Source organism: Bufo gargarizans, chromosome 7 (assembly GCF_014858855.1).
Source record: "Bufo gargarizans isolate SCDJY-AF-19 chromosome 7, ASM1485885v1, whole genome shotgun sequence".
Taxonomy (NCBI): Eukaryota; Metazoa; Chordata; class Amphibia; order Anura; family Bufonidae; genus Bufo; species Bufo gargarizans.
Genome location: NC_058086.1, coordinates 183,331,466 through 183,344,791, shown reverse-complemented (window position 1 = coordinate 183,344,791; position 13,326 = coordinate 183,331,466). Strand labels below are relative to the sequence as shown.

The 13,326-nt window shown below is 46.5% G+C and overlaps 1 protein-coding gene across 5 annotated transcripts in view; it reads left to right on the top strand.

The window, feature by feature from the left end:
• The window catches only part of CACNA1D (calcium voltage-gated channel subunit alpha1 D), a 312,213-nt gene that overhangs the window by 170,581 nt on the left and 128,306 nt on the right, over positions 1-13,326 (top strand). For all 5 annotated transcript variants that reach the window (XM_044301155.1, XM_044301153.1, XM_044301156.1 and 2 more), the window contains exon 9: positions 5,038-5,207. In XM_044301155.1, the coding sequence (XP_044157090.1) occupies positions 5,038-5,207 (170 nt within the window). The remainder of the gene's footprint in view (positions 1-5,037; positions 5,208-13,326) is intronic.

The window sequence follows — 13,326 nt, the reverse complement described above, 5'->3', positions numbered from 1 at the left end:
GTGCAGCACCAAAAATACCATATACCCCTCAAACCGATCCCTGACCGTGTGCATGCCAGCAGTATACAGCGCGCACTCGCTCTGTACTCCACACAAAACACACAGAACCTGACTTGTTCTATCGATCTCCTTCTTATATCTTTTTAGCTATAAAACAATAAATGTTCATTCTTAATATAGTTTGAATCATATCATCTCTCCCCGAGCACTTACGCATTTTGCAGAAGAGAGACTAATATTTGGAGGAACGTCACAGTTTATTCTTAGCAACAATTTTTTTGTCGTTCTATGTTACATTTAAAGCGGCTCTGCCACCTGGATCAACGCTCCCCTACCAGGCATATACTGTAGCCTGGTAGGGTTGATGATGCTGACAAAAATGATACCTTTCTTTCAGTTTTTGGTGGCGAATAATGAACTTTTAAAAATACGCTGATGAAGTATTTGAGCACCATGAGGCGGGCTTATGCAGTTTGAGCGCCTCTCCAGCGACGCCCATGGTGCTCATCTGCTGTAGTTCACGCCCCCTGCCTTTTTGATGTACCCTTTGGTCTAGTGCTGAGATCCAGCGCCTGCGCACCCATCCCACGACGGCACGTGCACACTATACATGTTCACAAGTCAGGAATGAAGCCGAAGATGATCTGGGCACGGCTGCGCAGGCTCGGGATCTCAGAGCTAGATCAGAGGGTCCAGCTCTGTCCACAGCAGAGGTGTCATTATGGAGCGCCAGTTGCATCTCTGGAGATCTGCTTGAACCGCATAAGCCCGCCTTCCTCGTGCTCGAATACTTCATTTGCACGTTTTTTAAATTCATTTTTCCCCACTACTGATCCACCGAAAGAAGAGAGAAAGGTATCTTTTTTGTCAGCGTCATCAACCCTACCAGGCTACAGTATATGCTTGATAGGGTAGCATTGAACCGGGTGACAGAGCCTCTTTAAGCCCTTAGATGCCGCGGTGGATAGCAACCACAGCATCTGAATAGTTATTCAAGGAGAAAGGGCTCACAATTGTGGAAACGTGGGGGTGCCAGTCTATAGGCTTATTAGGAAGATGTCACACTCACCATTGCCTGCATTACTAAAGTATTGCAGTGTATAGTATTAGCAATCCAGCACTTGCTTGTTTAGGTCCCCTAGGGCAGGGATGGCCAACCTGCGGCTCTCCAGCTGTTGCAAAACTACAACTCCGACCATGCCCTGCTGATGGCTGTAGGCTGTAGGCTGTCTGGGCATGCTGGGAGTTGTGGTTTTGCAACAGCTGGAGAGCCGCAGGTTGGCCAGCCCTGCCCTAGGAGTCTAAAAATAAAAGTAAAAAAAAAAAAGTTTTATATTTTTTATATAATAAACTATATTAGACTATAAAAAGTATTAAAAATTGAAATTACATCCTTAAAATCCCCTTAAAAATACATGGTAAACATTAATGGGGTTATACACAAATTTATATTGATGATCTATCCTATTAGATCGGTGGGGGTCCGACCGATCAGCTATAAATTGGTCACATGGTCTAGTTGCAGCTCAGCCCCATTCAAGCCAATAGGGCTGAGCTGCAGTACCAAGCAAAGACGCAATACAATGTGCTTGGAGAGCAGTCAATTGCCGGCTACTGGGAGTACAGTATTAGAATGTATGGGCTCCGATGAGACGAAGTTAGTTATTCGCAAAGGCGTGCGTAACTTCTTTGAATAACTTTAGTAATTGATTTCTTAAAGTATGTAAACCACTTTAAAACTTGAAACCGAACTTGGCTTTGGTTCGGACTAGTACCTCGGAACCGAAGCAGAGTTCGGTTTCAAGTTTTAAAGTGGTTTTCCACTTTAAAAATCAATTACCGAAGTTATTCAACAAAGTCACGCGTGACTTCGGGAATAACTAACTTCAGCTCATCGGAGCCCATACATTCTAATATGAATCTCTGTACAGTATTATTCCGAAGTTTTGAAGGAAGCGACTTTGGATGAAGCATCCGAAGATCGCTGCTCTCAACACTAGTCATCATTATCAATTTCTGGATAACCCCTTTAAAAGTCAGAAAAGAATTCCGTCCAGAAGTCCTTGTCACTAAGTGGCCACCACTTGTCCGAGCATTACCCTCTCTGCGGCTTGATGTCATGCCAATCTCCATGCCAGATTAGCAGGAAATCCAGACCGCGGCCGTGTGGATTAATCTGCCTACGTCTACGTCTTTGTATGCCTGACAGAAGCGGCAGCATGAATGAATCTGTTCCCTTCCCTGGCATTTCTGAGGAGACGGACAATAATCCAAACGGCAAATAATTTGCGCCTTTTTCGTGAAGGCTCGGTAATCCCGCAGACCAGTTTATTAAACAGTGAGCTGAAATATAGCCCTCAGTTACTGGAAATCATCTACAAATCCAGGGTAACCAGCCGCCGACACTCCCCACCGCACTTCATTTCTAGATTACAGTCATTTTAACGTGTGTGATATTTTTAAACTCATTCAAAAAAAAACCGAAATAGCCCAAAATGAGGGTCTGTTCCAGAGATACATGGAATGTGACAGGATGTATAATCTAGGATGAAACTGTATAATTCTTGTTTTTTATGTTAAAATGTACTTTTATTCGTGTTGCCGTAGCAACGATTCATACAAGAAGTTCAGTATAAATACACCCTTTTCACACAGAGGCATGACCAGGATTGTCATGAATTGGGAATACTGATGCGTCACTATCCCTCAGGAGATGGAGCCTTCGGTGGTCCCAGGCTCTGATACATTCATGGGTGCCAAACGTCTAGTAGAAGACAACCCATTTGGTTCTGTCTGTGGAGCAGGGGTTGGCCTCCTTTTGGGGGAATTTGGCAAAGGAAAAACCTGCACAGGAAAGCATACTTAGCCGCTTCCCGCCGATGGTTCCCGGTTCCTTCGCTCCCCAGCCTCAGCTGCCTAGCTCAGGTCCAATGCTGTCAACATCCGCTTTACCACCTCTGCATCGAAACGCTGAGCGCAGCAGTGACCTGTTCTCCTTGCGTCTCTGACCAGTTGACATGACGCAAGGGGGAAAGTTACTAGTGCAGTCAGCAATTGGCTGCAGCGCTGTTAGAACAGAGGGCCACAGCAAGACAGCTGAGGCCCAGCAGGTAAGTATGCATCCCTTTGAAGATCTACCCGAGAGTGGGAGGATTTGGTAAACCTGAACCCAAAAGGTGCTCAACCCCTTTAGGCTGGGTTCAGACCTGAGTGTACTGACCTGAGCGCTGTGTATGCGCGATTCTCCGGCGTCTCACGGTCCAGTAGTATGCGAACGCCCATTGTCGCGCGTTCCCGGAAGTCTATGTACAGGAACGCGCGAGAAGATGCCCCAAAGAAGCTCCTGTACTTCTTGGGGGGTCGGGCGTTTTACAGCGCGATCATACGCGCTGTAAAACGCTCAGGTGAGAACCATTCCCATAGGGAATCATTGGTTCTTGTCTGTTGAGCGTTTTACAGCGCGTAGGAACGCGCTGTAAAGCGCTCAGGTCTGAACCCAGCCTTAGTGTATTTAACAGATCCCAGTCTCTATTTTGTAAAAAGGGTATCTCCACCAGTGATGGCTAACCTCCGGCACTCCAGCTGTGGTGAAACTACGACTCCCAGCATGCTCAATTCATTTCTATGAGAACAGCCAAGCAAGTGTACATCTTGGAAGTCATAGCTTTACCACAGCTGGAGTGCCTGGTAAGTTTCTGGTCGGTGAGGGTCCCACCTCACCCAGCCGAAGTATGAGTGTCCGCTCACTCAGCTCTTTAACTTTTATGAGACTTCAGTGAAGATGGAGGCAAGCAAGTATGGCCACCTCTCCATTAAAGTGTATTATGAATGAGTTTCCAATAGTTGAGGGTCTCAGAATAGGTCATCAGTATCAGATCGGTGGGGTCCATCTGACTCCCAACGGATCAGCTGTTTGAAGAGGCTGCATCACTCTTCATACTATGCCCAGCACAGCGCCATACCTTGTAGAGTGGCTGTACCTGGTATTGCAGCTCAGTCCCATAAACCTGAGCTGCACCTAGGGTGACTGGAGAACGTGACGTCAGAGGCTGGAGCTCTCACTCGGCCTCAGTGGGGGTGCAGGGGTCAGACCCCCACCAATCAGATATTGGTGAGAATAAATCAGTGGTAATGCCTGGATACCCCCTTTAAGAGTAGTGACTTATAAAGCTATTACCTAGTAAAGGGATAATATTCACATGACTCTTTTTCGCATCTGGAGTGTTGTGACAATACAGCAGCGCAGCGGAGAGAAATTCCGATTCTTTACCGCTTCCTTGTCAGCGGACTTCTTCATGGTGGACGCCTTGCTTTCCCGTGGTCTGTAGCTGTCCATTGGACCCCCAGTAATGAATGTAATCAGATACTGTATGTTAGGCCACATGCACATGACCGTTGTTTGGGTCCGCATTTCTTGCGGCTCGGATGCGGACCCATTCAGGCCTCAAAAGATTCGGACAGCACCTTTTGCTTTCTGTGGCCCCACAAAAGGGGTCCTATTCTTATCCGTTTTGCAGACAAGAATAGGCATTTCTATTATGGGCAGCCCGTTCTGTTCTGCAAATTGCAGAACGCACACAGACGACATCCGTGTTTTGCGAAACCGCAGTTTGCAAAATACGGCGCGGTTGTTTGCATATAGCCTTGGGGGGGGGGGGGGATCGTAATTTAGAGAAAAGTGTGGCAGGTTTTCACCCGTTGCTTCTTGCCAATTTCTGACCTGAATTTTTCAGGGAGGAATCTCTACATCGACGTTTCCACGTATTGCACCTTTGTGCCTTCGCTTTTATATGTTCTCTTTTTGTGACGCATTTCTTTGTTATACCCAGCATATACATTCTGTGTATCCGATGTGGTTATTCAATGTCAGTTTTGTTTCCCTTTTGTGAAATCTCTGTAGATGGAAATGCTTTGCATGCCGCACTGTGCCGCATGCAGAACGCCCCGTTACCCTCTCCCCGCAGAACGCTTAGCGCCTCTGTCTGTACGTTTCTCCATGTCTTGACCGGATGTTTGCTCTGCCTCTGCTCCTCACAGGGAGTTTTCCAAGGAAAGAGAGAAGGCAAAAGCCAGAGGTGACTTTCAAAAGTTACGTGAAAAGCAGCAGCTGGAGGAGGATTTGAAGGGTTACCTGGACTGGATCACGCAAGCTGAAGACATCGACCCCGAGAATGATGAGGAGTGTGATGAAGAGTGCAAGCGCAATAGTACGTACATAACTATTAACTGACATTTCCACGTAACAGTCCAAAAAATGAAAAAAAAACGGAAAATAGAAATCCAGGGCCCGTCACCGCCCCTGATGTGTCTAGTTTTATTGAATAATTATATTCCTCCTAATATAACAATTCTGCAGCATTCTTTCTAAGGCTATATTCACACCGTCACTTTTAGTCAATGGTCGCTTTTTAATGGCCGGTGAATAGCAGCCTTCAAAATATAGGACCTGTCCTATTTTCGTCTGTTTTCGCGATCAGATTGGCCCCATTGAAATCAATGAGACCATGTTTAACGGCTGCTTAGACAGGAGTGCCCCCGTCTAATGGTTGTTAGAAATGGGTACACTAGTGAAAAATAGCCTTTTAGGCGGTTGAAATAAATTTCCCCCATCCACTGGGAGAGCATGGCGACGTCATCACGCTGGGATTTAAATAAAAAAAGCCAATGAGATCTTCCGTTTTTAATGGCTGTTCTTAAAGGGGTTGTCCAGGTTCAGAGCTGAACCTGGACATCCCTCCATTTTCATCCCGGCAGCCCCCCTGACATGAGCATCGGAGCAGTTCATGCTCCGATGCTCTCCTTTGCCCATTTTTCTGAGTTTCGGTGACATACCGGGCTCTCTATGGGGCTGACAGGCAGCCCGGTGACGTCACCGGCACTGATGGGCGGGATTTGGCTCTGCCCTAGCCAGTAAAACTGGCTAGGGCAGAGCTAAAGCCCGCCCCTCAGAGCCGGTGACGTCACCGAACACACTGCTGGGCGGAAGTTACCGCCCGGCAGTGTGTTATTGAAAACACAAGAGCCTGTGCCCTGCGCGATCTAGCGCAGGGCACTGGAGCGCATCGGAGCATGAGATGCTCCGATGCTAGGCTCAGGAGGGCTGCCGGGGTGAAAATAAGGGTATGTCCGGGTTCAGCTCTGAACCCGGACAACCCCTTTAATGGCTGTTAAAAAAAAAACTTTTTCATGGCCATTTTTTTTTTCACGGTCAAGGGCATGGGCAGCACGGTGGCTCAGTGGTTAGCACTGGTGCCTTGCAGCGCTGGGGTCCTAGGTTTGAATCTGACCAAGGACAACATCTACATGGGGTTTGTATGTTCTCCCCGTGTTTGCCTGGGTTTCCTCCGGGTTCTCCGGTTTCCTCCCACATCCAAAGACATACTGATAGGGACCTTAGATTGTGAGCTCCACCGGGGGCAGCGTGATACTAATGTGTGTAAGGCGGACTATAGTAGCGCTATATATAAGTGCATAAAATAAATAATAATAAATAAGTGAATGTCGCCTAAGAACTCTGGGGCAGATTTGCTCCTCCTGTACATGGCGTAAGCTTACTCTACTTTCACATCTGCGTTTTTGTTGGATCCGTCATGGATCAGCAAAAACGCTTCCATTAAGATAATACAACCGGCTGCATCCGTTCTGAACAGATCCGGATGTGTTATCTCTAAAATAGCCATGACGGCACAAAACCATTGTAAATCAGTGGGTGCCGGATCCGTTTTCTTTTGTGTCCGAGAAAAAGGATCCGACACCATTGACTTACAATGCGTTTCATGCCGGATCCGCCTGTCTCCGCATCCCATGACACACTCAAAAACGCTGCTCGCAGTGGTTTTCTGTCCAGCATGGGAACACAACAATACATTCTGGTGCGCTCCGTTCCGTTGAATTCAGTTTGGTCCCCGTTGACAATTTATGGGGACAAAACGGAAGCGGTTTCCTCCGGTATTGAGATCCTCTGCCGAATCTCAAAACCGGAAAGGAAAAGCACTGATGTGAAAGTAACCTAACTCGGTCCAATCAGTGCTGCCAGTGTCAGACTGTGGAGGGATGCACCTCTTTGGCAAGGTGGCAGTTTATTCATACGTTTCTAGGAGGGATAACAGAGGAACAGCACAATGCAGAATTATAAGCAAAGACGATCAAGAATTGTTATTTTATGGGAAATCCGACTCTTTACTATAAGGCCTCTTGCACACGACTGTATGGCTTTTTCAGTATTTTGTGGTCCGCAAAAAAGGGATCCGTCAAAAATACGGATGATGTCCGTGTGCATTCCGCTTTTTGCGGAACGGAACAGCTGGCCCCTGATAGAACAGTACTATCCTTATCCGCTATGCGGACAATAATAGGACATGTTCTATATTTGAACGAAACGGAAATACGTAAACTGAAGGCATACGGAGTTCCTTCAGTTTTTTTTGCAGATCCATTGAAATGAATGGTTTCGTATATGGAACGCAAAAAACTGAACGTAAACAGAAAAAAATAAAAAAAGCCTAACAAACATGTCAGGAATGGTGACACATCCTCTGTAAATCCTTTTATCAGGTTGAGTCATTTGTTGGCACGTCTTTACGAAAGGCTGGGCGACACATCTTGAACATAAAATAAAATGTTTTTAGTGAATATATGTATAAGTAAAGGTGATTTGTAGGCATCCAACGGCTTTCATGTCTTATAATATGCCGTATTTTGGAAGAGCTCCGAGAAGAGCAGACGTGAAGCCAAGACGTGGGTCCGGGCCGTGCTTACTGATGCAGTAAATCAGAGCCGGATGTCTCCCTCGGTTTGTAAATATTCATGACGCTGTTTGTTAAAGATGTCGCAATGAAAGAGTGCAGGGAAAAGGTTGAGTTGGTACAGTAGAAAAAAACAATTTGACAAGTGAGCGGTAATTTGCAGCGAGCACAACATGCCTGTGGGATAGCCACACGAGCGGTTCATTGTAAAGGCCTCAGTGAGGCTGATCTAATGCATAACCCAGCAGGAGACAGACGTTCACAGAGACGGCCCCTGATTTATGCCTGAGCCATGCTGCGAACTCAAACACCTCGGAGAGACGACAGCTTTTCTTATGTAACAGCCGCCGCCGGATAACTGATACGAGGTGGGATCAGGGCTTGGACGTAACCTCAGGACAGTGACCACAATTTGTAGTTGAGGCAATGATCTGGTCAGTCGGCCGGCGAGCGCTTTACCGGCACTAAGAATGAACACATGGAAGACTCTGTCTTATGACACGGCTTTAGTACAGTCTAAGGCCCCATGCACACGACCGTAATTTTTGCTCTGCATCCAATCCGCATTTTTTTGCGGATCGGATGCAGACCCGCTCATTTCAGTGGTCCCGCAAAAAATGCGGACAGAACACCATATGCTGTCCGCATCCATATGTCCGTAAGGCCTGCAAAGAGGATAGAACATGTCCTATTCTTGTCCGTTTTCCAGACAAGAATAGGCAGTTACAATGCGTCCCGCCAAAACAACTGATGCAACACAGACGTCATCCGTATTTTTTGTGGATCCGCATTTTGTAAACCGCAAAATACATATGGTATGTGACTGCACCCTTAGGCACCCTCGGAGCGTGAGTATAAGTCTCCTTTCATACGGGTGAAAATTCTGCGCGGGTGCAATGCGTGAGGTGAACGCATTACACACGCACTGAATCCGGACCCATTTACTTCAATGGGGCTGGGCACATGAGTGGTGATTTTCACGCATCACTTGTGCGTTGCGTGAAAATCGCATCATGCTCTATATTGTGCGTTTTTCACACAACGCAGGCCCCATAGAAGTGAATGGGGCTGCGTGAAAATCGCATCGCATCCGCAAGCAAGTGCTGATGCGGTGCGATTTTCACACATGGTTGCTAGGTGACGATCAGGATGAGGACCCGATCATTATTTTCTCTTATAACATGGTTATAAGGGAAAATAATAGCATTCTGAATACAGAATGCTAAGTAAATTAAGAATGGAGGGGGTTAAAAAAAATCTAAATAAAAAATTTAATTCACCTCATCCACTTGTTCGCGCAGCCCAGCTTGTCTTATTTCTTCTTCTTTGAGGACCTGGGAGAAAAGGACCTGTGGTGTCGTCACTGCGCTCATCACATGGTCCATCACATGATCAGTCACCATCATGGTCCCTTACATTATGTCAGTGTTATCCAATACATTCCAGACCTTTTAGGGTTACATAGCATCATAAATCAATATACGGTAATGCTATGTGACCCCGGCAGTGCTGGGAGGTCAGGATGGGTGCTGTCTTATACTCACGCTCCGAGTCCGGAGTGTACAACTCGCTCTTCTGAAAACGGCCTTATTGTTGTTTTACAACTACTATACTACTATTAAAATTATTATTGTAAGTATTGATAAGAAACGATTCGGTTTAGGAAAGTGTTGATGCAGTGTTGATGCAGGAGCTGCTCGGTCTTAGGCTCCATTAACACGTCCGTGGTGTGTTGCGGACCCGCAAATTGCGGATCCACAACACACCCGCCCGGCACCCCTATAGAAATGCCTATTCTTGTCCGCAAGCTGCAGACAAGAATAGGACATGTGCTATCTTTTGCGGAGCTGTGGATCCGAAGATCGGGGCTGCGCTCCGCAAATGCGGATGCGGACAGCACACTGTGTGCTGTCCGCATCCATTCCGTCCCCATAGAAAATGAATGGGTCCACACCCGTTCCGCAAAATTGCGGAACGGATGCGGACCCATTTGCGGACGTGTAAATGGAGCCTTAGCGGACACAGACTGTGCAGTGCATGTCAGGAGGCTGCATTCCCCCTGTAACTGGGGCTAGTATGTCAGCCCCAGTTGCAGAAGAAATATGAAAAAAAAAAAAATGTAAATGCCTCCAAAGGTGTTGTAAGACCATATGAGGGGCACAGAGTATAAAATAATACAAAAACAATAAAAAATAGTTAGAATGTAAAAGGAACATCACCACTAGCCCACATTGCAGCACCTACCCCTCTCCCTAGCAGCTGTAAAGTATACATGACCTACTGTATATCAAAATGACACAATTTAAAACTGTATTTTTGGTGCACGTTGTGCTATTCTAAAAAATAGCAAATTTTCCCAGGTGTTAAAAAAAATAAAAAAAAATTCTATAATAAAAATGGCATAATAATAAAGCCCTATGTATCACCGAATGCTCAAAAATTATTTAAATGAAAAAAGCTACAGCTTTCAAAGCCGCATATGCAGACAAAACCCCAAAATATGTCTAGTCATGAAGATGGGTAAATAGCCCGGGCTTGAACTTGATAAGCCTGTAATGAACGCGGTCGTATCCGTTTTAAAAACAGCAAAAAGCAGATACCGGACGTCTGCAACCTCCCCACTTTCCACGAGCCCCAGTGTCGAAATGCCTATTCTTGCCCACAAAGCGGAGTCGAATAGGTCATGTTCTATAATTTGCAGCATGGAGGCGGACAGCACGTGGATGACATCCGTGTGCTGTGTGCACTTTTTGCGTCCCCGTCTAAATGAATTCGTATCGGATGTGGACCAAAATGACGGTTCTGTGTACGAGGCCTTAAGAAACATCTGGCCTCAGTGTGTACAATGTCTGTGACAATCCTAACTGAGTTTGTTTTTAGGGCATATTCCTACATACAGGATTTGGTTCTGGCTGTTTTTGAAGTCAAAATGGGGTACAGTGTGGATCACTAACGGAGAGGGCGTGTAAAGGACGGGTACTTCTCGTCATTTTCGGAGTTCATTTCTGGTTTTGGCTTCAAAAACTGCATTCAAAACCTGATCAAAACTTGCAGGTGTGAATAAACCCTTAGTTTTTATTTATTTATTAGCTAACCTTTTGCATTCCCTTCTGCCCTTTGGGTGTCCGGGTGCAGGGAGTAAGCTCCTGCCATAGCATTTATTACCTAACCATTTGCATTCCCTTCTGCCCTTTGGGTGTCCGGGTGCAGGGAGTGAGCTCCTGCCATGGCATTTATTACCTAACCATTTGCATTCCATTCTGCCCTTTGGGTGGCCGGGTGCAGGGAGCGAGCTCCTGCCGTGGCATTTATTACCTAACCATTTGCATTCACTTCTGCCCTTTGGGTGGCCGGGTGCAGGGAGCGAGCTCCTGCCATGGCATTTATTACCTAACCCTTTGCATTCCCTTCTGCCCTTTGGGTGTCCGGGTGCAGGGAGTGAGCTCCGGCTATGGCATTTATTACCTAATCTTTTGTATTCCCTTCTGCCCTTTGGGTGGCCGGGTGCAGGGAGTGAGCTCCAGCCATGGCATTTATTACCTAACCTTTTGCATTCCCTTCTGCCCTTTGGGTGTCCGGATGCAGGGAGTGAGCTCCTGCCATGGCATTTATTACCTAACATTTTGCATTCCCTTCTGCCCTTTGGGTGGCTGGGTGCAGGGAGTGAACTCCTGCCATGGCATTTATTACTTAACCTTTTGCATTCCCGTCTGCCCTTTGGGTGGCCGGGTGCAGGGAGTGAGCTCCTGCCATGACATTTATTACCTAACCTTTTGCATTCCCTTCTGACCTTTGGGTGGCCGGGTGCAGGGAGTGAGCTCCTGCCATGGCATTTATTACCTAACCTTTTGCATTCCCTTCTGCCCTTTGGGTGTCCGGGTGCAGGGAGTGAGCTCCTGCCATGGCATTTATTACCTAACCTTTTGCATTCCCTTCTGCCCTTTGGGTGTCCGGGTGCAGGGAGCGAGCTCCTGCCACGGCATTTATTACTTAACCTTTTGCATTCCCTTCTGCCCTTTGGGTGGCCGGGTGCAGGGAGTGAGCTCCTGCCATGGCATTTATTACCTAACCTTTTGCATTCCCTTCTGCCCTTTGGGTGGCCGGGTGCAGGGAGTGAGCTCCTGCCATTGCATTTATTACCTAACCATTTGCATTCCCTTCTGCCCTTTGGGTGGCCGGGTGCAGGGAGTGAGCTCCGGCCATGGCATTTATTACCTAACCATTTGCATTCCCTTCTGCCCTTTGGGTGGCCGGGTGCAGGGAGTGAGCTCCTGCCATGGCATTTATTACCTAACCATTTGCATTCCCTTCTGCCCTTTGGGTGGCCGGGTGCAGGGAGTGAGCTCCTGCCATGGCATATATTACCTAACCTTTTGCATTCCCTTCTGCCCTTTGGGTGGCCGGGTGCAGGGAGTGAGCTCCTGCCATGGCATTACTTGTATTGCAGGACGTTGCTCCGAGCCCCTGTACATCAGCAGCTGCACATAATCTCCATCCAATCTCTCGTTTCCTCCCTGGAAATTATTGCAGCCATTTGTTATCTGTTTAATAATGGTGGGTTAGCTGAAAATAATGACTGGAGTATTACAGATTGTTGATATGCTGCTCGTAGAAAGTTATTTAATGAGCTTATGCTACTGTGGTTTTATCACTGCACAGATCTCATTTAATTGACACTGTGTCCTCTGGGATTGTTTGACCTTATATTCTTCCCCACAGGAAAAAAACAACTTGTCTGGCACATTCAGGAGCTTAACCCCATCTTCTAAGACATCATTTCTCTGTACAGTTCACATGCATTGTGTCGCTGTAAGGAGTCGGGGCTGTGTCATGTGCACTTGAGGACCCGTCCCCGCTCCTGACAGGTCTATTTTAATACATAGTTGCCTGAAACAGGTAACAGTTCCGGAGCATCTAGTTCCCAGTACCCTTAATTTTACCTTTCCTCACTTATTCCTCCTGAAAACGTATGAATAAATTGACAACTGGACAGTGAATTTCTGTTGCTTATAGCAGTGCTCCTTAACCTTTTCATGCCAAGTACCCCCTAGCCTAGAGACAAGAAGTTTGAACAGAGTCCCCCAAGGAAAGCAAACAAAGCAAAGAAAATAAGGTTATTCTCATGCCTCTGTCATAGGGCTCATGCACACGACGTATGTATTTTGCGGATCTGTAAAAAACAAAAACTATGACATCAGTGTTAGGGCTCGGTGTGAAGCCCCTGCCCGTGCTGTGGACCCCAAATTATAACTATGTAACATACTGTACAAATTCTATGCCCAGCCCATATTGCTCAAGTGTTTGGTAATTAATAAATTACTGTTTTCGTTTCCGATCCGCAAAAAATGTATTGCATGCTGAAACCATACGGATATGTTTTGTGGAATAACGGAACGGACGAGGACTTACGGTAAATCAGAGAAAAAAAAAACCTCAGATACAGAACAATGGATCCGTGAAAAACTGACCGCAAAACAACAACAGTCGTGTGCATGAGCCCTTAGGTTGGGTTCACATCAGAGTTACGTATTCTGTTATTGTTTTCCATGGTTATAACGGAAAATAACGGAATTCGTAAGAC